The sequence below is a fragment of the Chelmon rostratus genome, chromosome 8 (genome assembly GCF_017976325.1).
Source record: "Chelmon rostratus isolate fCheRos1 chromosome 8, fCheRos1.pri, whole genome shotgun sequence".
In the NCBI taxonomy this organism is placed as follows: domain Eukaryota; kingdom Metazoa; phylum Chordata; class Actinopteri; order Chaetodontiformes; family Chaetodontidae; genus Chelmon; species Chelmon rostratus.
In genome coordinates this window covers 325,132-348,713 of record NC_055665.1, presented here as the reverse complement: position 1 = coordinate 348,713, position 23,582 = coordinate 325,132, and the positions used below count along the sequence as shown (strand labels likewise).

Sequence of the window (23,582 nt, the reverse complement as noted above, 5' to 3'; positions counted from 1 at the left end):
CTGGGAGACTCCGCCCACCCTACATGGTGTCAGAGGTTCGAAAGGTCACACACCTGAGAGCATTGAGCTGAGCCAGGTAACACACACACACACACACACACACACACACACACACACTCAGTTGTTCTCAGTCAAAAAGACGTAACATAAAATTGATTGATTGATTGACGAAACTGATGCATCATAAAAGGAAAAATGTTCTTCCAGCGGCGCTCTTATTTTGGTAGTTTGCAGGGGACATTGTCACATCAGGGTTGTTTTATTTTCTAACGGTGTTCCTGTCTGCTCTCCGCCCACAGCGATGCAACTCTGCCCCTCCTCCAGTGATGGTCATGGTTGAACCGTCTCCACCCATCCAGCCCGGTACAGGCACAGGATAAAACACCACACATTCCTCCTCCTTACCTTCCTCCTCCTCCTCCTCCTCCTCCAGCCTGTGGTTGCCTCCTCTCCTCCTGACAGCCTTACAGCCACTTCAGCCTTTAAGAATGACTGAGATGAGAGTTTATCTTTGAGATTATTGAGATGAGAGATGACGAGTCTGTCTGAGGAACATCCAGAGAGCATCCGATACCACAAGGGAACGAAAAAAGCTTCACCAGACCACGATGAACTTCACAGATGTCCTCGAGCTTTCACTACAATTCATGATGATTTCATCTTCAGGCTGAAACCAAAGCTTTGATCTGATCTTTGAAATAAACATTTGTCAGGAATTAGAATCCGCTGATCACGTGACACCGCTGGTTCCCGTGTGGTATCGCATGCTGACCTCGCAGTGTCCTGGATGCTTCCTGTTGAAACCAAAACCTTTTTTCTTCAGTTTGGGGTCATTTTGAGTTTGTCACCGTTGGTGCCCAGTTTCGTGAGATGATGAGGCCTTCTACCGGTCTGAGCAGAGACCGGGTCCTCAGAGGATCCACTGCAGGTTAGCTTTAGTTGGTCCTCTGAGGCCCAGAACCAAAGGGATTTATTATTTCTCTGGTCAGCAGGTGACTGTAGAGGATGCTAGCTCTCCTCCGCGAGGCTTTAGCCTTCTTAGTGTTTGTTTGTCTGACCGAGTTTGCCTCAAGTCAGGATGTAGAGGAAGCCGACAGCTGGTTGTTCTCCTCCCTCGCTCCCTCCCTCCCTCCTCCACCAAACTCTTCAACTCCAAAGAGAGCTACCTCGGGCTAAACGCCAAATGCCTGAGCTACAGGCGACTGTTAGCCTCCTGCTGCTGGTCAAGCTAACCTACCTCAAAACCAAAAGGCTCCTCCAGGGCCACTTTGCCATTTTCTACCCTTTTGTACCAATGCTGATGTCCTGTGCCCGACTGTCTACCAGAAACCCTTTGAACTCTGAATGCTGGTTGTCCAAACCCCCCTCCAACAATGGATCCGTCCATCATAGTCCTCTCAAAGAAAAGCTGATGAAAGGAAACCACAGAAAGTCTCAGCGACCTTTGAGTTTGCATTCTTGTTTCACTCTGACTGACACTTCTCCAGTGCTGCTTTCAGGGCCCAAAAACTTGTTTAAGATCTCAGGAAAACCCTTTAAAAGAATCTTTTCTTCTGAGCTCAGTGAACCAGTTTTAGAGGTTCATACCTGCGGAGGTGCAAAACCCCGCTCCAGATCTTCAGGGTCTAAAATCTTCTGGAGGTGGAGTTCAAAAACCATCAGATCTTACCCTCTGAAGCAGAATATACATGCATCAGTCATGTCTTACAATTAAGGTCAACACCTCTGTTCTAGATCCGACCCTTAAAGGTTGTTGTTTCGAGAATCCAAAAACTGACCGTAGTCCTGAGCTTTAACAGACCTCGTCCTCTAGAGGAGGATCAAGAACTCATATTTAGAGGTCTAAAAACCATCTGGAGGTTACAGTTTTCTAGAATCTGACCTTCGACAGTCAAGAAACACGATCCAGATCTTAGCTTAGCCCAAATGTTAGAGGGCGGATATTTTAGAGCAGATTTGCTTCCAGATCTCAATAACTGACCAAGCTCCTGACTTTTAACAGTCCAAAATCCTGCTCCAGATCCTGCACCAGAAGTCTTTGTCTCCACAGTCATGATCTGTTGAACAGTTTGGGTCCTGAATTCACTGGAGATGTTGGAAATGAACCTTTGACCGAGCTGCAGAGGAGACTCGTTTGATAAACAAAAAAAACCTCCGTTGTGGTCGTCATGGCGCCTCCTCTGCAGACGTCTCACCTCCACCTGAGAAGAAACATGGATGAGTTCAGTGTCAGATGACAAACAGGTGAAGCAGGAAGGTTTCAATGTCTTATCGTGAGACATCTCTAAGTTTGAATGAAAGTTTTGATGTTTTTATTTTGGCGGCGGCGGCGGCAGCTTCCCTCACCTCCCTGCAGGTCAGAGCCGCCTCGTCAGCCATGTCTAAATTTACCTCTAATGTCTTTTAATGTAAGAAAGTAATTTGTGAACTCTCCTGTAGACGAACAGCAGCTTTCTGTAGAGTTTCAGCCAAACCTCCAAATATTCTTAAAGCTGAACGACGTCCAAAGATAAAAATACTTTTTCACCATTTTCTGTTCAAACTGTTTGTTTTCACTTCGAAGAACAAACAAAACCAAAAGAAAGACTCACGTTCACGTTTAATGTCTCAGATGAACACTGAGTGTATATTTTCATATATTTGAACATGAAGAGCTCCGCGTGTCAGGACGAGTTTAAAGAGCCAAATAACGGCATGACAGAAACACGTTGACCAAAAACTCAATAATATGAGCTCGGTTTGTGGTTGAATGTCTTTACAGCTTCTGTCTCTGCTGCTGATAGTGATCCTGAGACCCGCAGACCCTGAGGACCCTCACAGTACTTTTAAAGATACTACACAAACTGTCTCTGAAACTTCGTTTGGTCTGGTTGTCCCTCAGACCTGGATGTCCTCAGTCTGGACTGGGACCAGATTCTGTTGTTGCGTTTGTTTCGGTTTGTCTCGTCGAGTGGGCCCCCCGAGTCACAGTGACGAGACACGTCGGACCGAGTCGCTCCGTCAGATTAGTGTCATCGCGTTAAGTCGAGTCTCGAGTCGGGACGAGTCACACCGATGACACGCGCGCGTCACGAGTCTCATTTGATGCCCTCGCCCCCCAACCTACCTGCTGTCCTCGGGGTCAAAGGTCGCAGGTCGCCGTCGGGTCGGAGCTCTTTGTGCTCTGAAATGAGTCGAGTGTTTCTAAAAATAGAAAACTAGATCAAACTAAATGTTTATTCTGGGATGTCGGCTGTTCTTTTTCTAGAACTTTCTTCTTTCGGTTCATTCTTATTGTTCCATCGCTGCCGTTCGGTGGTGGAGAGGAAACTCTGCCAAAATGAAAACCTGTAAAGAAGACCATTCCAACTTTTATTATTATTGCTCATAATGTTATGATTATTACCATTTTACCTTTCTGTTTTTATATTGTTTGACTTTTTCTCTTGATTTTTGTTGGTAGTCGAATGATTGAAAATGTTTCTAGAGTTTGAGAAATGTCGTGTTTTCAGCTGAAGGTCGAGATGATTGAACTCCACTGGATATTAGCCATATTTAATAATAAGCCATACATGTCATTTTAAGCCATCTACACAGATGTTTTATATGAAAACCTGATTATTTGAGCTTGTCGTTAGTTTAACTTCAGACCGTCTCCGCATGTCAACACGCTGTAGAAACTAAGACGTAGAGATCGTAGCGACCGAAGGCTAGAACCAATGAGAAAAGTGATGCTTTAATGTTTCGAATTTCTTTTCTCTCAAAACATCTTATTTACATCGATGTGTCATAAAAAAGAAAAGCATCTCAAAGCTTTAAACGGAACAGACGGAGGACGACACGGAAACATGAAGAGTTTCATCCAAAACTAGAAACTCTGAAAACCATCAAACAACAGCGGGAAACTTTTTCTCCTCTTTAACCACGAGAACACCAAATCTGTGTTAGTTCCAACGTGTTTCTGTGGATTTCTCTGTCTGTTCTTCTTCTCATGTTTTGACACATGAAAACCAAATAAAACTGAACTGAAGTAGAAAACTGTCGTCCTGTTTTTTATTGGACTGAAACTGATGATGGACTCAAGATTTTCTCTTTGTCTTCAAGTCTGTCCAGATTCCAGATTTCTCTCCACTCTTCTGTCACCAGTGCTGGGAGGATCAGTACTCCACTACTTCTGGTAGTAACTGGAAATGTAACTAGTTACTTGTTACTTTTGTCTAATGTGAAAACAGCTGCTGACAAACGCAGTCTGTTCCCTGATTTTCCAGTTTGTGATGTGACGTCATGATGAAGGCTCTTCATCACTGACTGTTTCTAATATAAACTGAAGAGTCTTCATCAGATATAATTAGTTATTAACTGCCTGTTCTACCAAAGCCTGCTCTCCAACCAGACAGGACAAGATAGCTTTCAGGTGGGAACGCTAGTCATTGCTGCCCTCTGGTGGTCAGGAGTGTTAATAACAGTCCCACACTGAAATAATAAAACCTGTTTATTAGTAGGAGAAATGATGCAGACATTTAAAAGTAAGACAAAAGCTACTTTCCCCAGTAACTAATTGCTTCTGTATGTAGTAATTGGTGAAGTAATTCAGTTACCTTTGAGAGAAGTAACTAGTAACTGTAACTAATGACTATTTTTCAGTAATTTGCTCTCGTTCTTCGAGAACGTGATGTCACTTTTATTCTTTAATTCTAACGAAACGTTCATCTTTCAGTAAACTGCTGCAGAATCTGTTTTCAACCTTCTGACTTTCTCCACACTGACTGTGCAGTTACCAACACGTGACCATTAAAAGATGAGAGGATGCCTCCTTAGCTAGCCCCCACAGCGCCACCTACAGGACAAACATGGAATCAGCTCTAGTGAGAACAAAGAAATCACCGAGATGCTCGTTGTTGATTGTTGATTGTGGCTGCAATGGAGTCCGGAGCCTGTAGGTGGCGCTGGCAGGTTAAAACACACCTGAATCTCTGCAGCTCTGTGAATATCGTGTGATCTCTGACATGTTGTTCATGTTCTGCTGCTGTTCTGACTGTTACAGCTTTTTATTTCAGTTCATTGATTTGAATGATTAACAGATTCAATCAGAATGATTCAAAGTATTGAAAGAGTAAAAGAGGCTGCACATGTTTCAGAGTTCACCTTTAATTCATCTTTACAGGGTCAGTTTGTTTTCAGATGAAGAACCGGTGCGGGACACCAACACGGCTGCTGATTGGTCGTCAGCTCTGATGTCATTCATTTCTATGATGAAGTGTGGCATCAAAACATCAGTGACATCATCTTCTGACAGCCTCTCTTCTTCAACCTGACATCAGAGAGGAAAACGATTTGTGCAACAGTCAGCTGACTGGTGTGAGCGGCTGCTGATTGGTTGTCAGCTGACTGGTGTGAGCGGCTGCTGATTGGTTGTCAGCTGACTGGTGTGAAGGCTGCTGATTGGTTGTCAGCTGACTGGTGTGAAGGCTGCTGATTGGTTGTCAGCTGACTGGTGTGAGCGGCTGTGCCTGCGATGGCCGTCAGGTTCAGTATAAACGTGCTGACATGTGATCTTCAATCCTTTTGTTTTACTACCACTACTGTAATAATGATAATAATAATGATAAAGGTGATAATAATAAGAAGAGCAGGGTTAGCTGTATACATTTAACGTTGCTGTCTGAGATATTTCAGGTCGCTGTGAACACACGCCATCGCTGGCTGAAGCCGAGGTGTTGTGTTTCTGTGTTTTCTTCACGGTGCAGATTTTTAATCACTAATCTCAGTTTATTTGTTTGATCTCTTAGCAGATTTTACCTCCTTCATTTGTTTAGTCACAGCCTATTTCATTTCATTCCTGCTTGGTAAGTAAGTATTCTATTCTGGAGTAACTTTTAAACTGTTTTTTTTGGGGGGGGATTTAACTTGCTGCTGCTCAGGCTTGATTACAAACTCCAGTGCCAAAGACTTTCTGATAAGATTTAATAATCACATTTCATCTGTCGTAATTAACGATTATAGAAATATATTTATACTCAAGAAACATCTGGATAAAACGCACGTCAACAATGCTGCTTTCTGCTGGGAGGGCCATATTTCTGGAAGGGCTGGCCTTGCCCCCCAGGGCCCGTCTGTACTGCTGGGTCTGGCCCTGATCCGTCGTCAGCAGATCCAGATCAGGTTTTCACGCTCGGACAGCGTTCAGGCACAGAATGTGACATCATCTAACTCCTGCCCTCTGACTGGTCGGTGTGAGTCTGCTGCCTGCTTGTTGGTGGTGGGGTCCAACTCGTGCTCCCCACTACGAGGACCCCGCCTGGCGGACAGTTGGTCTGGGGATCGCAGCGGAGCGTTGGTCCTGGTCCCGCGGCAGCAGGCGGCGAGGTCGGCCCTGAAGGATGGCGTGTAGTAGCTGTAGATGACGGGATCGCAGCAGGTGTTCAAGTTCCCAAAAACAAAGAGAGCATGGTGGACGTAGTCGGGTGTGAAGCTTAGCATGTCAGGCTGGAACCAGTACCAGATACCCAACAGGTAATACGGAGTCCAGCACACCACGAAGGACAGCACGATGACCACCGTCATCTTCAGGGTCTTCATCCGGGCCTTCGGGATGATGTCAGTGCCGCTGCGTCGCAGGTACGACTCCCCGGCTGAGAGACAGAGGGACTCCGTGAGTGATGTCACACAGCCGTATGTCACCTTCAGCAGGACGTACAGGTGTAAACAGATGTGTCTTACCTTTGTCCCTCAGGTGCTGCAGGTGGATGTGCAACAGGATGCGGCTGTAGCAGCAGCTCATCACCAGCAGGGGGACGACGTACAGCGTCGTGAAGTGGAACATGTTGTACGCGGTTTCCTGCCAGCGGTGGCTGAAGCTGCCGTGAGTGGCGCACTGGGTGAAGTCCACGGCCTCCACCCTGATCGTCCGGAAGATAAACAGCTGGAGGGAGACAGACAGAACATTCTCACTCCTACCTGAGGGAAAATATAATGTTGGTAAAGTTTTATTGTTAATGTGTTGAAATCACACCAGTTTTAGTCCCGTCTTAACTTTGATAAACTGTTTCTGCTGCTCAGCTCTCTTCTTTAACTGGTGGCCTCTTAACATTGTTAGCATTCCTCATAGAAACCAAGGGAGCCGTTAGCCCGAGCTAACAGCAGGAGGGCTCGCACATTTAATCTCTCCATCTGAAACCAGAACATTCCTGCAGGGATTTCATGTTCAGGACCTTTGACTGCAGGTTCAGTGTGAACATGAGAGGATTTTATGACTGTACAGTAATGAAGAGAATACGATGATCACGATGGTGGTGAAACAATCTGCATCTGAAAACAGATCTCCTCAGTCTGACCTTCAGTCTGCATCATGAGAATTATTAAAACATCGAAGCCGGTGTAATGGAAAGCTGTCTGAGCCGAGAAACCAGACCAGTTTCTGAGTCCAGATGAGACAGAAACACTTCAGACAGCAGTTTCTAACCCTTCAATATAACAATCACGAGTGTCAGTGAGTCTCAGAGTCTCCTGCAGTGGTCGGCTGCCCCCCCCGAACTAAAGAGCTCCACTAATGTCAGAAGAAAAATCAGATGGATCAGAATCAGAATCGGCTTTATTGGCTGTGCAGGTTTTCTGCTGACGGGGACAGTGATGATGAACGTCCAATCAGTGGATTGGTTGTCCCAAGCCTCACCTGCTGCTTCCTGTTGGTCAATGTGTTGTCCACTGACAGGTGGGGGCTGGCACAGTCAGCTGGGTGAGTGTTGAGTGGAGGATTGAACGCCAAGCTGAAGTCCACAGTCCATCTGTCCCCGGGCGTCAAGGTGTTGAAGGATGTAGTTCAGTCCCATGTTGACTGTCCCCCCAGGTGTTCCCTGAACGCTCCATTGCACAGTGGTTGGAAAAGGTGAAAGCTGAGCAGGTGTAACGCAGCGTCCGGTGGTGGTTTCACTGAAGGTCCGTGTTCGTTCTGTTCAGGAGCGGCAGTTCGTCCTCTTCGTCCGTCTGATTTGTCCGAGACGGACGTTGGCTGGACTCAAATTCATTGACTCACAGGTGTGACTCATGATGTCACCTGTTGTCAGGGTAACCTGAGCTCCTGTCTGAGTTCACCTGCAGTGAGACCAAAATCCACCAGGTGAAATCTGCCTCCGTCACCTCATGGTGCTGCAGGCCCTGCAGGAGCGGGAAACATCCCAGCTCCTGCAGGGCCTGCACACCTCCCACACGTCACATGTTCAGGATGATCTGCATCAATACGATCGATTCCTGCTGACAACTTCACACCTCCACTGAAGAGGAGTGGGCCGACCTTCAACAGGCCACAATCACCAACACGATCAATTAAGTTTCAGCTTCTTCACAAAACAGTTCAAATACAAGTCCAGTCCGATAAGATACTCTGAAGTCATCTGAAGCTCGAGTACAGCCGAAGACAAACCAAAGAACCTGAACTAAAACTGCCCCAAACCAAACCTCAAGCCTAACCTGACTTAAACCGGACCTGCTGGACACTTATTCCATCAGTGCAAACATTGGTTAAAGAGCTAAAACTGAATGAACACAGCCGTGGTCGGTAGAAATAACTCTACGGTGTAAAAGGATTTTTACAAGTTCCTATGTGTGTCACCTGTGGCGACGTGTCACCTGTGGCGACGTGTCACCTGAGGCGACGTGTCACCTGTGGCGACGTGTCACCTGTGGCGACGTGTCACCTGAAGTGACGTGCTATCTGTGATATGTCACCTGTGGCGATGCAAGCAGCAGGCTGAGGCTCCAGGCCAGCAGCAGCATGCGACGGTTCCTGCAGTGCGCGCTCAGAGCGTCCAGCGGGTGCAGGATGGCGTGCTGGCGGTCCAGGCTGATGACGACCAGTATGAAGGCGGAGGCGTGCATGGCGAACAGCTTCAGGAAGCAGAGCAGCTTACAGAGAGCATCTCCTCCGTACCACTGCACCGTCACGTTCCACACCGCATCCAGAGGCATCACCACAAACGTCATCATCAGGTCGGCCGACGCCAGGCTCAGCATCAGCGGCCGCAGGTGAGATGCCAGCCGCTGGCCACGCCCACACCACACGCTGACCAATAGGGCGAGGTTGCTGCAGGCGGCGAACGCAAAGAGGAAGACGGTGGCTCCAACACGGAACTTAGCAGCCCAGGTGAAGCTCGGAGCCTCCCAGTCTGCAAGAGGGGGGAACTGGGAGGTGTTGTGAGAGGGTGGGGCTACAGAATGGATGGGTGGAGCCAGCGATGAAAGCCTCACGGTCGACCAGTTACCTGACATCCTGCTGAGAAAAAGAAAAAGGCCATGAGTGATGTCACATTTGATGTTTGGGCGCTTTAATGAAACTGAGGAAAAGTCCAAGTGTGACGAAAAGTCACGTCTCAGGTGTAAAGTCCTGATTGGACCGCAGAGTAGTGACAATATGAAACGCACTAAACATGAAGTCACATTTAATTTACTATTTAAAGGACAAGCTGTCTTGGAACCGCTAAGCTTCAGACAGGCACAGTGCTCCTCTCTATCACAGAAACATCTGATTTTTTATTTGGGGGTTCACATGAGTTTTTAAATATGGCGGCTCTCAGATTCCAGTGTCTCAGTCCTGAAGTGACCACAGGTCATGTGACATCACACGCAGCACGGTGAAGCCAGCATTTATAGTTTCATATGTTGGTGTGGAAGCCACTGAACTGGTGAGAAGATGATAATGAGGATGAGGAGACAGAGAGCCAAATGATTAATTATGGCTATTTGTCAAGCAATAACTTCTCCTTATGTGCGGAGGTGCGGGTGCAGAGTCGGAGCAGCGGCGGTGGGATTGTGACGTGAACGGCTTTGCAGAAACAGATTTCATCCGAACTCCAGGATGTCAAAGGTTAGTTTAACAAGTCTGCCGCCAAGACGCTCCCTTCATCCGAGTGACGTGAACGCTACAAATCAGGTTCCATGTGATTTGTGCTGTTCCATCAATCTCATTTTCCTGATGTGAATCTGTTACCATGGTAACCCCTCAGGTTCCCTACAGAGTGGCTGTGCTTTAATGAGACTCTTATCTCTGAGCTTTAATCAGCTCAGACAGACAGGAAGTCTCTGTCACAATAAAAAAAATCCTTTCCTCTTCAGCCTGTGACACACACACACACACACACACACACACACACACACACACACACATACATATTTATCTGCAACAGAGCAAATACTGAACATTCATCCAAAACCAGCAGGTCCATGATGAAAGGTCACAAAAAAAGAAAAGACAACAAAAAGACCAGAAAGTCTCACTTCAACCGGTCTGAACAACACAACAACTGAAGAACACAACAACAACAACACACACACACACACACACACACAGAGCAGGTTTCTGATTGGACGCAGCTGGTAAACCAACATGAACTGACGACTCTACACGATTCAGTCAGATTCAAACAGTTTAGTTCTGTTCTTCGAGTTCTTCTTCATCAAGTCAATCAGACCTGAGTCACAGGAAGTCCAGGTGGGGTACAGTCAGAACTGATCCTCAACAGACCAGGTCCTCCACATACATCAAAACCTGAGGAGTCAACATCGACAGCTGAAAACCTGATCACACTCTGTAAATCAGTGGAACACTCAGGACATTGGAAACATGCTGATCAGGTAATTGAACAGATTTTGAGGTGAGTCTCATGCAGGACTCTGTAGAGTTTTAGAGTTCCTTCGTCTCACTGACTGAAACACTTTTCAAATTAAACTCCTGATGAGCTCGTGTTCTGTGTTACTGACGGTCTCTCAGTCAGGCTCTTATTGTGAAAGAGTCGATGTTTTTACCTGATCGGCAGCTCTGGATGTTTCTCCTTGTCACATCAGACTTTCTGTTCCCCTCCTCATGTTCTCTGCTCAGGAACCCACAGTGAAGAACCCATACTGGTGAACAGACGCCATCTGATCCAGATCAGTTCAGGTTCCTGTCCCCTTCAGCAGCTTCTGGAACACTGAAGAGAAACCTGCAGGCTGCAACGCAGGGAGGGGGGGCTCCATGTGACTGTCAGTGAGTGTGTGTGTGTGTGTGTGTGTGCTGCTGATCCAGGGTCAGTTCTGCTGTTTCTTGAGTTAAAATCAGATTCTCAGTTAATCAGTCCTGTTGCATCACAGCTGTTCGGTTCAGCTCTTCATGATCACGTTAACAGCGACACATTAACACCTGGATTCAGACTCATTAAAGTCAGAAACAAACAAAATGAAGCAGGAAAGTGAACGTTAGCGTGATAACACCGCTCTGATATTAGAAATGTTTGTTTCTGTCACCTTCAAACTGCTCTGAAAGACTCAAAAGAAACAAATAAGAAGTGAAATCAGGTTTAAAGCTGGGATACAATCTTATTTCTGTTTATTTCTGTTTCTTTGTGTCCTCACACACACCACACAAACACACACAGATGTGGACACTCGCAGCCTCACCAGTTTTCACCTTCAGTAAAATCTTCACATTGTTAATAATGTGGATTTGTCTCTGATATTTATCTGGAGGTTTGTCTAAACATCAAGGTTCATTTGTTTTGTCGTTCTATAACACAGGGTCGCACAATGAACCAAATGTTATGGTCCCATAGTCTGCTGGTCCAGCAGCTCTGTGGTCTGGTGGTCTGGTGGTTCAGCAGCTCTGTGGTCTGGTGGTCTGGTGGTTCAGCAGCTCTGTGGTCTGGTGGTCCTGTAGATCTGTCCTCTGGTGGTTCAGCAGCTCTGTGGACTGGTGGTCCAGCAGCTCTGTGGTCTGGTGGTCTGGTGGTCCAGCAGCTCTGTGGTCTGGTGGTCCAGCAGCTCTGTCCTCTGGTGGTCCAGCAGCTCTGTGGTCTGGTGGTCCAGCAGCTCTGTGGTTTGGTGGTCCTGTAGATCTGTCCTCTGGTGGTTCCGCAGCTCTGTGGTCTGGTGGTCCAGCAGCTCTGTGGTCTGGTGGTCCTGTAGATCTGTCCTCTGGTGGTCCAGCAGCTCTGTCCTCTGGTGGTCCAGCAGCTCTGTGGTCTGGTGGTCTGGTGGTTCAGCAGCTCTGTGGTCTGGTGGTCCTGTAGATCTGTCCTCTGGTGGTTCAGCAGCTCTGTGGACTGGTGGTCCAGCAGCTCTGTGGTCTGGTGGTCTGGTGGTCCAGCAGCTCTGTGGTCTGGTGGTCCAGCAGCTCTGTGGTCTGGTGGTCCAGCAGCTCTGTCCTCTGGTGGTCCAGCAGCAGATTCTTCTGTATCTCTGTCAGGCAGCAGGTGAACAGACTGTGGCTGGTTTGTCTTTTAGTGTCCTCTGGACTCTGTGCAGACCCCTCACCTCACTGATGATCAGTAGATGGTAGCAGTGATGTTCTGGCTGGTTTTAATCACCTGCTGCAGAGTCCTCCTGTCCTTGGCCGTCCACAAACCATCCCATGTCTCTGAGCTTCAGTTCCAGGGTGGAGATGTGAGATGACCATGGATGTTGATGGTGGTCGGTCCTCTGGAGGTGGAGTGGACAGCTGACTCTTTGTTGAGGTGATCAAAGCAAGTATAAAAGGTGTGAAGCTCAATGTGGCCTCGCTTCAGTCACCTGTGAAGGTCTGGATCACTTGCCACGTGTCTTTGGTGTCTTCTTGGTCTCTCTTCGGTCTCTGTTGGTGTCTCTGCTCTGCCTCCTTGGTGTCAGCTTTCAGGGCTTTGTAGCTGCCAGGAATATTCTGTAAACATGGTCCAGGGTGTGGTTTCCCCTGCTGGGGGTGTGGACATACTGGTGGTTTAAACAGGTCTGCAGTCAGCAGATACTGCAACTAAATGGTTGCCCCAGTGGTGGCGAGTGATTGGCGGGGGCTATCCACCACTGTGTGCTGATTACGATTGGATGTCAGAGACTGACTGTGGTTCAGCTGTTCCAGGAGACTTCATCCTTTCAGTGACAGAGACCCCTCATCCAGAGGTACCCGAGTCTTTTTCATTTTTCTGATCTTATGAACTGCACGCTGACATCATGTCATGTACGTAAGGTAGGAGCTGTCAAATATGGGGGTACAGGTGTTCTGACGTCACTCCTCTGTCAGGGTTCACACCAGAGTCAAACCCTGTCAGGATCGCGTGGGGCTCAGTGATGATGTCACTCCAGGACGCCGTAGTACGAAAAAACAAAAGCGAACATAAGAATATTCACAATTCATTTATTCTTATTACTTATTTGGGGCATTTCTTCTTTTCTTGGATCGGTGATGGTTTATATTGACAGGAGACGTGTGTGTGGATGTGAGGGGGGGGCACAGGTTACACTTTCCTTTCACATTTAATGCATATATATACTTGATTAGGTCTAAACACACTTGTATTAATACTTCATGTCGACAGAATGAACAAAGGGAAACAGCTGAATGAATTCCATGTCGAGGTTTTATCTTCACTCTGTGATGCAGATCAGACTCTGACGTCTGTTTGGTCACTCAGCGGTCGCTCAGAGACTGATGATCGGTCCATAATCAATGCACGATCAATAACTCCATCACGCAGGGGAGTCTACATCAGTGAACAGAATCGAGACCTCCACCTGGCTACAGGGGGCGTGGCCTCTCTGATGTCATCTGGTCTGGTTGGTGGAGTCTCTGCATTCTGGACCAACGAGGTTTCACTGAAAGAAAACCAGGATTCAACTCACAGCCGTCAGTCGAGTCTTTCCTTTTTATAATCTTTATAGACACAAGTTCTGTAAATAAACCTTACTGTGATTTGATTGACAGGTGTCAGTTACCTGTCAGTGTGAAGATTCTCTCCGTCCGAACACAGCTCACCTGAAAACACACACAGGTACGTCATCACCTCCACCTGCCGTCTGTTTATTAGAGCAGTCCTCGATAGAACACGACGAAGCAGGAGAATCAGGATCAATGAATCAGGTGTGAATCAGCTGACTCACCGTGCTGCAGCTGCTCGGACAGGTGTGAACTGGAAACAGACGAATAAATGTTAACAGCTGTCTGAAACTGGAGGAACCGGCTCTGCAGGTCGGGTCGTACAGTATTAGTATGTGTTACCTGTGCGATCCAGGTACAACGTTCATGAATTCCTGTCTCTCAGTGGCTCCGCCCCCTGCTGGCCCACAATTCTCTGCTGCTTCCCGTCTACCCGTGGCCTGCTGCTCCGTTCCTGTTCACACACATCGGCTGTGTCACGCTATCTGTGTCTCCATTCAGGGATGAAGATCCTGATCCTTCAAAGGCTGCATCTGAAGACCTGCTGTGTCGCAGGATCCAGTGGGCAGATCCTTCGCAGCCCGACCTGTCCAGTGCGCCCCAGTGACAACATGGCGGACTCCCCAAACGTAACAGTGGCAGAGGTCAGGTTTACACTTTTACATGAAAGCACTGGGCTTCATTTCATTTGAACAGCTAACGATAGAAATGAGGCAGCAGCTCGACTGCCTGCGTCCCAAATATATTACAGCCTTTGAAAGTGAAGCCTTTAAAGACTTCAAATGAATCTCGAGGTTCAGAGGTCGACTTCTTTACTACTGAGATTGTGGCGAATATTTCGTACATAAATGGACCAAAGTGGACAATTTTCAACAGGCAGTGAACCCTGCTGGGCTTTAACACGGCTGAATATCACGGTCACCAATGATGGGATTGATAACATGGCAAACCTGAACTTGGTTATTTTGTTTGGGGGTGTATAAATATATGTAGCTTACAGCTTGTCAGCTGCAGCTGGTTGCTAGGTGACAGGAGCAGCGCTTTGGGTCACAAGAGTAAGGACAGACTGTCCCGTTTGACAACGCTCGGTTCGGCCTTCTTTGAAGGATGTGGGTCCTGAACTGACACGTTGTCATGTTGAATATGACAACAGTTGACATCAACAGTGGGACAGTGGCAGTGGTGGGTCACCTTGACTCACCTTGCCCCTCCCCCCTCTCATCATCTGGATGCTGTTTTGATGCTCTGCCTGGACTCTGTGTGATGTCACTCTTCCTGTGAGGAGGGAATAAATGTCAGTATTGATAAATGGGTATAATGACCTGACAGGTGTGTCACAGAACCATTGAGAGCTAACTGGCTCTTACCTGACCCTCTGTCTGACAGGTGGACTGTGTGGGTGTAGTCCAGGTGGGATTGGCCTCTGAATGAGAAGAAAGGAGCGCTGATTAATGAAGATGACATCAAATGTAAGACTTGCTCCAGTCAGACTGGTAATAATAACATCGGTTTAGGAGGAGGAACAGTCAAAGATGTGTGGTGTTCAGTCTGCATGATGTGTTTTGGGTGGTTGGAGGTGTGATGTGGTGTTTTGGGTGGTTGGAGTTGTGATGTGGTGTTTTGATGGTTGGAGGTGTGATGTGGTGTTTTGGGTGGTTGGAGTTGTGATGTGGTGTTTTGATGGTTGGAGGTGTGATGTGGTGTTTTGATGGTTGGAGGTGTGATGTGGTGTTTTGATGGTTGGTGGTGTGATGTGGTGTTTTGATGGTTGGAGGTGTGATGTGGTTTTTTGATGGTTGGTGGTGTGATGTGGTGTTTTGGGTGGTTGGAGTTGTGATGTGGTGTTTTGATGGTTGGAGGTGTGATGTGGTGTTTTGGGTGGTTGGAGGTGTGATGTGGTGTTTTGATGGTTGGAGGTGTGATGTGGTGTTTTGGGTGGTTGGAGGTGTGATGTGGTGTTTTGATGGTTGGAGGTGTGATGTGGTGTTTTGATGGTTGGAGGTGTGATGTGGTGTTTTAAGTGGCGTGATCACACCTGCAGACTGACAGTCAGACTCTGCTGTAGAACTGCAGTCAAACGCTCCACGAGACGATCTCGAACACAACCAGAACTGTCCTGAAGGGAATGAGGACAATCAGCTGTTTGATGTAGATGTTCTCAGTCTAAAAACCCCAAACAGTCCTACAGGTGACAGGTGATGACGATGATGACTGTATTAATCTAATTTTCACAGGTGAACTCTGACCTTTGACCCTCTTCACATAATAATTAAAATAAATAAGTAATGATAATAGACAGTCACGTTGTTGTTACCTGGCAATGAGACAGAGCAGTCAGAGCCTGTTTGTAGAGCTGAACGGCTTTTTGCTGCTTCCTCTGCTTCAGGTAACACTCGGCTAATGACTCACACACCTGAGCCTGAGCCAGGTGGTCCTCTGTGTAGAGACAGGTACAAACAGACAGGTAACACGCCTGAACCTGAGATAGGTGGTCCTCTGCATAGGGACAGGTACAGGCAGATACATATATCCTGGTAGGCTTGACTTATGCTGCCCTCTGCTGGTCCCAGAGTGCTGTGTCAGGGGGGTCACCGTGTGCTAGCTGGTGCTTTGGAGGAGCTCAAGCCGATAATCACCAATAACATATTAAATACCAAGAACAATTAACAAACAGAAGTAAAGAAGCTACTGGTGTTACCTGCGTCTCTGAATCCCTGCAGAGCATGGATGAAGCTCTCTGCTGCCTCTTCTTCATCACCCAGCTGACTGCAGGCAAACGCTAAGTTACTGAAACACCGCGCCTGGTCACCACGGCGACCCAGGGAGCCTGAGTGTGCGCGCACACACACACAGAGAAACATAACTACCTGTGCAGTATATTATTACATCATAATGTACTGAAAGGATAAATATATTGTGGGATAACAGTGAAAATTATATTGCTTTACACATTCTTTGCATATTATCATTATTATAATTCTACTATTATTATCATATGAACATGAATCATGCTCTTCATAAAGAAGAAGCAGGTGATCAGTGTGGTTGAATGACAGGTGAGTGACGGTATCTGACCGTAGAGTCCAGCAGCCAGCCTATGGTAACCCACAGCAGGTGTGAACTGGCCCACAGAGTTCAGAGCAGCTCCCAGGTTGTGCAGGACTTTGGCCAGCAGGGAGGGGTGCTGAGTGGTGGGGCCCAGAGCCAGCTGGAAACACTGTACCGCCTCCTGGAAACACCTAAGCCGACAGTAAGACACGCCCACTGACAGGTACAGCTCACCTGGACCAGAGCAGCAAACAGTCAATCAATCAATCAATCAATCAATCAATCAATCAATCAGATGATCTGTTGAGCCCTTGAATGCAAAGATGTTACCCAGAATTCTCGGCTCTGTGATTCTGTCTGTCAGACTCAGACACTCGGTCAGTACGCTATTGATGTCATCACGGCTGAACCGATCTGATTGGATCATGTGATTTACTGCCTCTTTGAAGGCAGCGGCTGCAGAATCCAACATGGCTGCCACTCTGTAACTCTCTGCAGCCCGCAGGAAACCCTGAGCAGCCAGAGACCAGTCCTAAACACACACACACACACACACACACACACACACACACACACACACAGCTGACTCACCTTTTACCTAACATCTTACAGCTCTGGTCCTAGTTCAGGTTTTCTGTGGTTCAGAACCTAAACCAAGAACAGAACCTGAACCACAGACAGAAAAAGGACCAGAAACTGTCCCTCATTCAGCTTCTTTCTCTGGTTCAGGTTCTGATTGTGATTCTGGTTGTGGTCCTGCTTCAGGTCCTGACCTGTACTCTGCTGTGGCAGCGGCTCATCTCCATGCAGGCGTCCCCCTCGCTGCCTCCGTCTCCCTGTGATCTGTACAGCTGAGCAGCCTGCAAGAAGCAGGCGGCGGCCTCTCGGCTCTGCCCCAGTGCATTGTGGGCCAGGGCCAGGTTGAACTGGAGGTCTGGGAGGCGGTCGGCCTTTGGACCGGGCTGAACCTGATGCAGGAAGTCCAGACCTTCCTTAGGTTGGCCCACATGCACATAGGCTGCACCAAGGTTAAAGGAGCAGGCCCGGAGGACCCGGGAGTCCTGCAGCTGAGGAGCAGTGCATGATGGGAAATCAAGGTACAAGTACTACTATGCTCTGCAGTCTCACCTGTCAATAACCTTTGACCCTCAGCAGTCTCACCTGTCAATAACCTATGACATGCTGTAGTCTCACCTGTCAGTGACTTCTGACCCTCTGCAGTCTCACCTGTCAATAACCTTGGACCCTCTGCAGTCTCACCTGTCAGTGACTTCTGACCCTCTGCAGTCTCACCGTCAGTGACTTCTGACCCTCTGCAGTCTCACCTGTCAATAACCTTTGACCCTCTGCAGTCTCACCTGTCAATAACCTTTGACCCTCTGCAGTCTCACCTGTCAGTGACTTCTGACCCTCTAGAGACTCACCTGTCCTGCAGCATTCAGCGCCTTGTTAAAGCAGCTCAGAGCGTCTTGAGTCCGTCCCTCCTGCAGAGCTCTGTGACCAGCAGATGTTAACTCTTCAATGTCCACTGCCAGAACCTCCTTCCTCCTCACCTCCTGCTCCCTCCTCCTCCTTCTCACCTTCACTTTATCGTCACATTGAGGAGACTCATCAGACGCCATGTTGGACATGCAGGGCATGGACGAGGACTCACCTGGTAAGACTCTGAGGAGAGACACATTTTAAACCTGAAAACATCAACTATCATTCACCTTCTTTAAAACCTGCAAATAATGACTGTTTCATTTTTAATTACTTATCTGATTGATGGATTGATTAATTATTATATATCATTATATTATATATATATATATTATAATTATTTAAATACAATACATGCTAAATTGTTATAATCCAGTGAAGTCTTCAAACAGTATGTCAGCATGGATTCAAGTTATTCATTTTGATTTGACCTAAAACTCTAAATAGAGTTTAGTTTATTTAAAATTCATCTTTATATCGTTAAAATGTAAAATTGTATAAAACACGGATCCAGATTTAAGGTGAAACCGACAAATATTTAAGTTTAAATATAACTTTGTTCAATGTTTTATTGACAAAATATTCTCACCTCAACGTGCATTTTATGAATATCCAACCCACTAATGAGGATCATGTGATATGACTGACACAATAAAAGGTTTATGCTGCTTTAAAGGAGAGAAACCGATTTATTTTGAAAAACCACGTTTGCTCTTCCTGTTTAGGTCGGTGAAACTACAAGCTAAAGCTAACAGCGCCCCCCACTGAAGGAGTCAACGGATGATTAATACACCTCAAACACATCTCAACTGGAACAGTTAATATAAAACAGGTTATTTATTGTGTATTGTGAGTGTAGATTAGTTTACACTTGATCGTTTGTGGTTCTTAACTCTATGAAAACAATCCAAATATTCACTATCAAGCCCAAAATGGGAGCAACACTGCATCCTCAGACTGAAACTGGCTCAGAAAACATGTTTCTAAAGAAATGAAGTGATACCCTTTTATCGCTGGTATTAAAGTTTGAATGGTTATCAATAAACATGACGTCCTGCTGCTACTTGTATTTATTGTACTTCTGACACCACTGCTACTGCTAACACGGCTAACATTTAGCTGTGCTTTACTGAACACTCCCAGTGAAACAACACTTGCTCCTCTTGACTCACAGTTTCCAGGGGAAGATGAAGATCATTCATATTGAGCCGTTCAATGTCCAGACATCAACAACTGTTCTGAAGTAAGATCGATATATTTTTCTTAGCTTTTCATGAAGCAGCTAGCAACATCTGCTATAAGCTACTTCTGAGTGTAGCTGACTCGGTTGCTGTGGCAACATGGAACCAACTACAGGGGAAACAACTAAAATGTTGAAAATAGAAACAGGGAAAACAGGGAAACAAACGAGGAGTCTGACGTCTAATGTAAACTCAAATAAGTTATTAAAAAGAAAAAAAGTTATCGTAGGCGTTTATTTTAACGAAACAAAAATACATAGACCACAATCCAATGCTGCAACGCTCCAGCCAATGGACGAAGCGGCTGGTTGCTGGGCCAATCAGAGAGCGGCGGGAGCTTTCAAATCTTAGCCAGGAAGCAGGTCCGGGCAGCGGACGAGTTCAAACAGACTGAAGAGTGTTTTGGGAGTTTTTGCGGTGTGCATTTCACCTGTACTGTATTGTTTTGACATTATAACGACAAGTTTTAACCATCGTGAGGACAAATAAAGATTTAATCAACCCGACGGAGGACGAAGAGCTAATATGGCGGATTCAGCTGGACACAGTCCCTGTAAGTTTCTTCATATTTCCTCATGTTTCACTGAAATAAAAATGTCTTACTTTAGTTTTTCTCGTCTTATGAAAGTGGTTTTATCTACTACGTGCTGGTTTTATGCGTTAGCTTCTGTCTCTGCTGGGTTGTCTGGGAAAATGTTTGTGTTATCATGGCTAGACTTCCTTCAGGCAGTTGAAGTGGTTTCTGTCGGCTCATTAAAGGAAACATCAGGGAGCGGCTGACCAGCAGAAACACACTTTGAATTATTAACAGGAACTTTAACAAGAAGTTATTTGCTAAGTAACGTTTCAGTGCTCCGTGATTATTATGTAAACGTTTTCAATTTTTGTCCTGCTAAATGTTCGTTCTTAAAGATCCACAATATATATATCAGAAAAATCCCATTAGTTTATTGTTATAGTTAGTTGTTGTTATTATCTATCGATCGGGCAGCTGGCCGTCACTAAGGCTGCGTCCAGACTCGCAGACTGACCTGCTGTTCACGTTAACTGTGACGTCAGATTGAGCATGCGCAGTATGTCGATTTCATGCACAGGAATGACTGGATTAACGTACTTAGATAGATAGATAGATACTTTATTCATCTCCGAAGAGAAATTTGCAAAATTTACTTTAAGAGTATGTGGTGTGACCTCACTGGACACCCACAATGCATTGCTTCTCTTCAGGCCATGATGTTGATTTTGAGCCAGGCTAAAAGCCGTTAATGTGTCACTTTATTCATTTCAATATTTTTTCACTGACCAGTTAGATTGCCAATTTTTTTACAAATTACAGCTGTCTGGAAATTTGCTTTGGTGTAGTCAGAGCCGTGAGGGGCCGCTGGCTGGCTGGCCGGTTGGCTGGCCGGCTGGCTGAGACGTGGTCGGCAGTATGCAGGACATCCTGATGGAGTGTGTCGGAGGCAGTACATAGGAACACAAACGCAGCTTTCATCGATGAAGAAAACATCATTTGTATATTTCTGTGTACGAGGTTGCCCTGGCTGAACTCCCCTCATGTACCTGTATATGACCTCCTGATGCAGACCTCCTGATGCAGACCTCCTGATGCAGACCTCCAGCGGTCCTCAACAACGTTTAATGAACAGTATAGCTAGTGGCGTCACAGTGATGTGTCAGGATATGGAAATGATCCGCGGTATCAGTACAACATGTAAAACTGCTGTTTGTGTGGATGTGTGTGTTGTACAGACGAGCGTCTGACGGCAGAGCAGATGGATGAACAGAGGATCCAGAACGTGGCCTATCAGTACCTCTGCAGGCTGGAGGAGGCAAAGAGGTCAGTGGGATTCACTCCAGACCAGGTCCACACTGAACTGGTTACTTTTTAAAACAACATCCATCCAGTTCTTAGATGATGATGATTGAGCGGCCCGGCTGGTCTTTAACATACCCCAGTTCTCCCACACTACACGCTCCTCCACACGCAGGACCGGCTACCGGTGGCTGCTCAAAGCCTAGTCTACACCCTGGTTGTCTTGCTAGGATCCTACATCCAGGACAACCAGACAGCTGCTGCTGGGGCGCTTCTGAAACCCCGTGTGGTCCCTCTGGTGGGATTGCCAAGAATGGCCCCCCCGATCAGACTAGCAACTGACCTGTTCAGACTGAAAACTCACCTGTTCAAACACCTCACATGTGACATCACTTCTCTTTCTGCTCAGATGGATGGAGGCATGTCTGGGGGAGGAGCTTCCCCCTCCCACTGAGCTGGAGGAGGCGTTGAGAAACGGAGTCCTTTTAGCAAAACTGGGTCATCGATTTGCTCCGAATGCTGTTGCTCTGAAGAAGATCTATGATCCCGAACAGCTCCGGTACCAGGTGCCCCCCCCCGGCACACACACAGAGTACACACAGTACACAATACACACACCCGGTAGTGATTAGTAATCAGTCAGTCACTGTCAGTAATCAATAATCAGCTATGTATTGATCTGATCAGGCGGTGGGTCTTCAGTTCCGTCACACTGACAATATCAACTACTGGAGAAAAGCCATGACAACCCTCGGCCTGCCAGCGGTGAGCACACTGTTACTGATGATCTGAGTATTGATCAGCTGATCTGAGTATTGATCAGCTGATCTGAGTATTGATCAATCTGAGTATTGATCAGCTGATCAGAGTATTGATCAGCTGATCAGAGTATTGATCAATCTGAGTATTGATCAGCTGATCTGAGTATTGATCAGCTGATCAGAGTATTGATCAGCTGATCAGAAATTACTTTTTGTTGTTTTCAGATCTTCCACCCAGAAACTACAGACATCTATGACAAGAAGAACATGCCAAGAGCTGTTTACTGTATCCATGCACTCAGGTGTGTTTACCTGTCTGTCTGTCTGCAGCCTGTCTCTCTCTGTATTAACTACCTGTCTGTCTTCAGCCTGTCTCTCTCTGTATTAATCAGCTGTCTGTCTGTCTGCCTGCCTGTCTGCAGCCTGTCTCTCTCTCTGTATTGACCACCTGTCTGTCTCTCTGCCTGTCTGTCTTCAGCCTGTCTCTCTCTGTATTAACTACCTGTCTGTCTGCAGCCTGTCTGTCTTTGTCAACCACCTGTCTGTCTGTCTCTCTGCCTGTCTGTCTGCAGCCTGTCTCTCTCTGTATTAACTACCTGTCTGTCTTCAGCCTGTCTCTCTCTGTATTAACCAGCTGTCTGTCTGTCTGCCTGCCTGTCTGCAGCCTGTCTCTCTCTCTGTATTGACCACCTGTCTGTCTCTCTGCCTGTCTGTCTTCAGCCTGTCTCTCTCTGTATTAACTACCTGTCTGTCTCTCTGCCTGTCTGTCTTCAGCCTGTCTCTCTCTCTCTGTATTAACCAGCTGTCTGTCTCTCTGCCTGTCTGCAGCCTGTCTCTCTCTGTTAACCAGCTGTCTGTCTCTCGGCCTGCCTGTCTGCAGCCTGTCTCTCTCTCTGTATTGACCACCTGTCTGTCTCTCTGCCTGTCTGTCTGCAGCCTGTCTCTCTCTGTATTGACCAGCTGTCTGTCTCTCTGCCTGTCTGTCTGCAGCCTGTCTCTCTGTCTGTTAACCACCTGTCTGTCTCTCTGCCTGTCTGTCTGCAGCCTGCCTCTCTCTGTATTGACCAGCTGTCTGTCTCTCTGCCTGTCTGTCTGCAGCCTGTACCTGTACAGACAGGGTCTGGCTCCACAGATCCACGACCTCTACGGAAAAGTCGAGTTCACAGGTGAAAATGATGATTTAATGATTTAATTTAGTTTAATGATTCTTTGTGTCAGGCTTCACTCAACTGTTGTCTGTCTCTGGGTTACACCCCATAATAGTTTTACTTTGACATGCACTCGTTGTGTGGACGTGAGCGTGTCTCTCTGATGCTGCAGGTGGGGGCGGCAGCCTCCCGTCTCTTTGTGGTGATGATGTCACAGGATGTCGTCGTTGTGCTGGTTTCTGATTTTAAGCATTAGTCAGGAGGCTGCTGCATTTCTTGACTCCACGCTGTCGCCGCCCCTCTTACTCCCACCGCACCCCATCGGCGATCTCGAGCAGCCGCGATTGGACGAAGGTGGGGCGACAGCCGTCTTGGAGTATTGTGTAAACTGTGTGTTACTGTGTGTCTGTCCAGAGGAGGAGATCAACAACATGAAGATGGAGCTGGATAAATATG

The 23,582-nt window shown here is 46.9% G+C and overlaps 3 protein-coding genes across 5 annotated transcripts in view; 1 reads left to right on the top strand and 2 right to left on the bottom strand.

The window, feature by feature from the left end:
• Positions 1 to 6,162: 6,162 nt before the first annotated feature.
• On the bottom strand, positions 6,163 to 9,243 carry LOC121610219 (gonadotropin-releasing hormone II receptor-like). The gene is made up of 3 exons (XM_041942230.1): positions 8,704 to 9,243; positions 6,700 to 6,901; positions 6,163 to 6,611 (listed from the first exon to the last, which is right to left on the bottom strand). Exons 1-3 carry the CDS (start codon positions 9,241 to 9,243, stop codon positions 6,163 to 6,165), a joined length of 1,191 nt encoding a protein of 396 aa, XP_041798164.1.
• A 3,895-nt stretch (positions 9,244 to 13,138) lies between these two features.
• LOC121610534 (tetratricopeptide repeat protein 24) lies at positions 13,139 to 19,579 on the bottom strand. Of its 3 annotated transcripts, none has more exons than XM_041942695.1 (14): positions 19,333 to 19,579; positions 18,103 to 18,343; positions 17,452 to 17,745; positions 17,009 to 17,210; positions 16,706 to 16,912; positions 16,329 to 16,457; positions 15,945 to 16,066; positions 15,666 to 15,746; positions 14,998 to 15,053; positions 14,832 to 14,905; positions 13,973 to 14,084; positions 13,855 to 13,883; positions 13,690 to 13,729; positions 13,139 to 13,569 (listed from the first exon to the last, which is right to left on the bottom strand). In XM_041942695.1, the coding sequence occupies exons 1-14, from the start codon at positions 19,356 to 19,358 to the stop codon at positions 13,458 to 13,460; spliced, it is 1,725 nt and encodes a 574-aa protein (XP_041798629.1). In that variant the 5' UTR covers positions 19,359 to 19,579; the 3' UTR covers positions 13,139 to 13,457. The 3 variants fall into 3 exon arrangements, with proteins under 3 accessions (XP_041798629.1, XP_041798631.1, XP_041798630.1); XM_041942696.1 differs by having other exon boundaries at positions 13,506 to 13,569; positions 13,662 to 13,729; XM_041942697.1 differs by lacking the exon at positions 17,452 to 17,745.
• A 185-nt stretch (positions 19,580 to 19,764) lies between these two features.
• The window catches only part of iqgap3 (IQ motif containing GTPase activating protein 3), a 34,866-nt gene continuing 31,048 nt past the window's right edge, over positions 19,765 to 23,582 (top strand). Inside the window, exons 1-7 of the mRNA XM_041943458.1 lie at positions 19,765 to 19,954; positions 21,154 to 21,241; positions 21,627 to 21,783; positions 21,905 to 21,982; positions 22,204 to 22,280; positions 23,077 to 23,144; positions 23,541 to 23,582. The exon at positions 23,541 to 23,582 is cut by the window's right edge and continues 72 nt beyond it. Of these exons, the coding sequence (XP_041799392.1) occupies positions 19,927 to 19,954; positions 21,154 to 21,241; positions 21,627 to 21,783; positions 21,905 to 21,982; positions 22,204 to 22,280; positions 23,077 to 23,144; positions 23,541 to 23,582 (538 nt within the window). The 5' untranslated portion in view covers positions 19,765 to 19,926. The remainder of the gene's footprint in view (positions 19,955 to 21,153; positions 21,242 to 21,626; positions 21,784 to 21,904; positions 21,983 to 22,203; positions 22,281 to 23,076; positions 23,145 to 23,540) is intronic.

Bases quoted from the DNA above. Each gene is read 5' to 3' on its own strand.
- LOC121610219 (XM_041942230.1), bottom strand. From the start codon at position 9,243: ATGTCAGGTAACTGGTCGACCGTGAGGCTTTCATCGCTGGCTCCACCC. The intron at 6,902-8,703 runs GTGACATATCAC...GTCTCCCTCCAG, and splicing joins TGCTGCTTGCATCGCCACAG to CTGTTTATCTTCCGGACGAT. The intron at 6,612-6,699 runs GTAAGACACATC...TCTGTCTCTCAG, and splicing joins GCAGCACCTGAGGGACAAAG to CCGGGGAGTCGTACCTGCGA.
- LOC121610534 (XM_041942695.1), bottom strand. From the start codon at position 19,358: ATGATCTTCATCTTCCCCTGGAAACT. The intron at 15,054-15,665 runs GTGTGATCACGC...CTTCTCATTCAG, and splicing joins GTCTGACTGTCAGTCTGCAG to AGGCCAATCCCACCTGGACT. The intron at 13,570-13,689 runs GTAACTGACACC...GTTTTCTTTCAG, and splicing joins GAGAATCTTCACACTGACAG to TGAAACCTCGTTGGTCCAGA.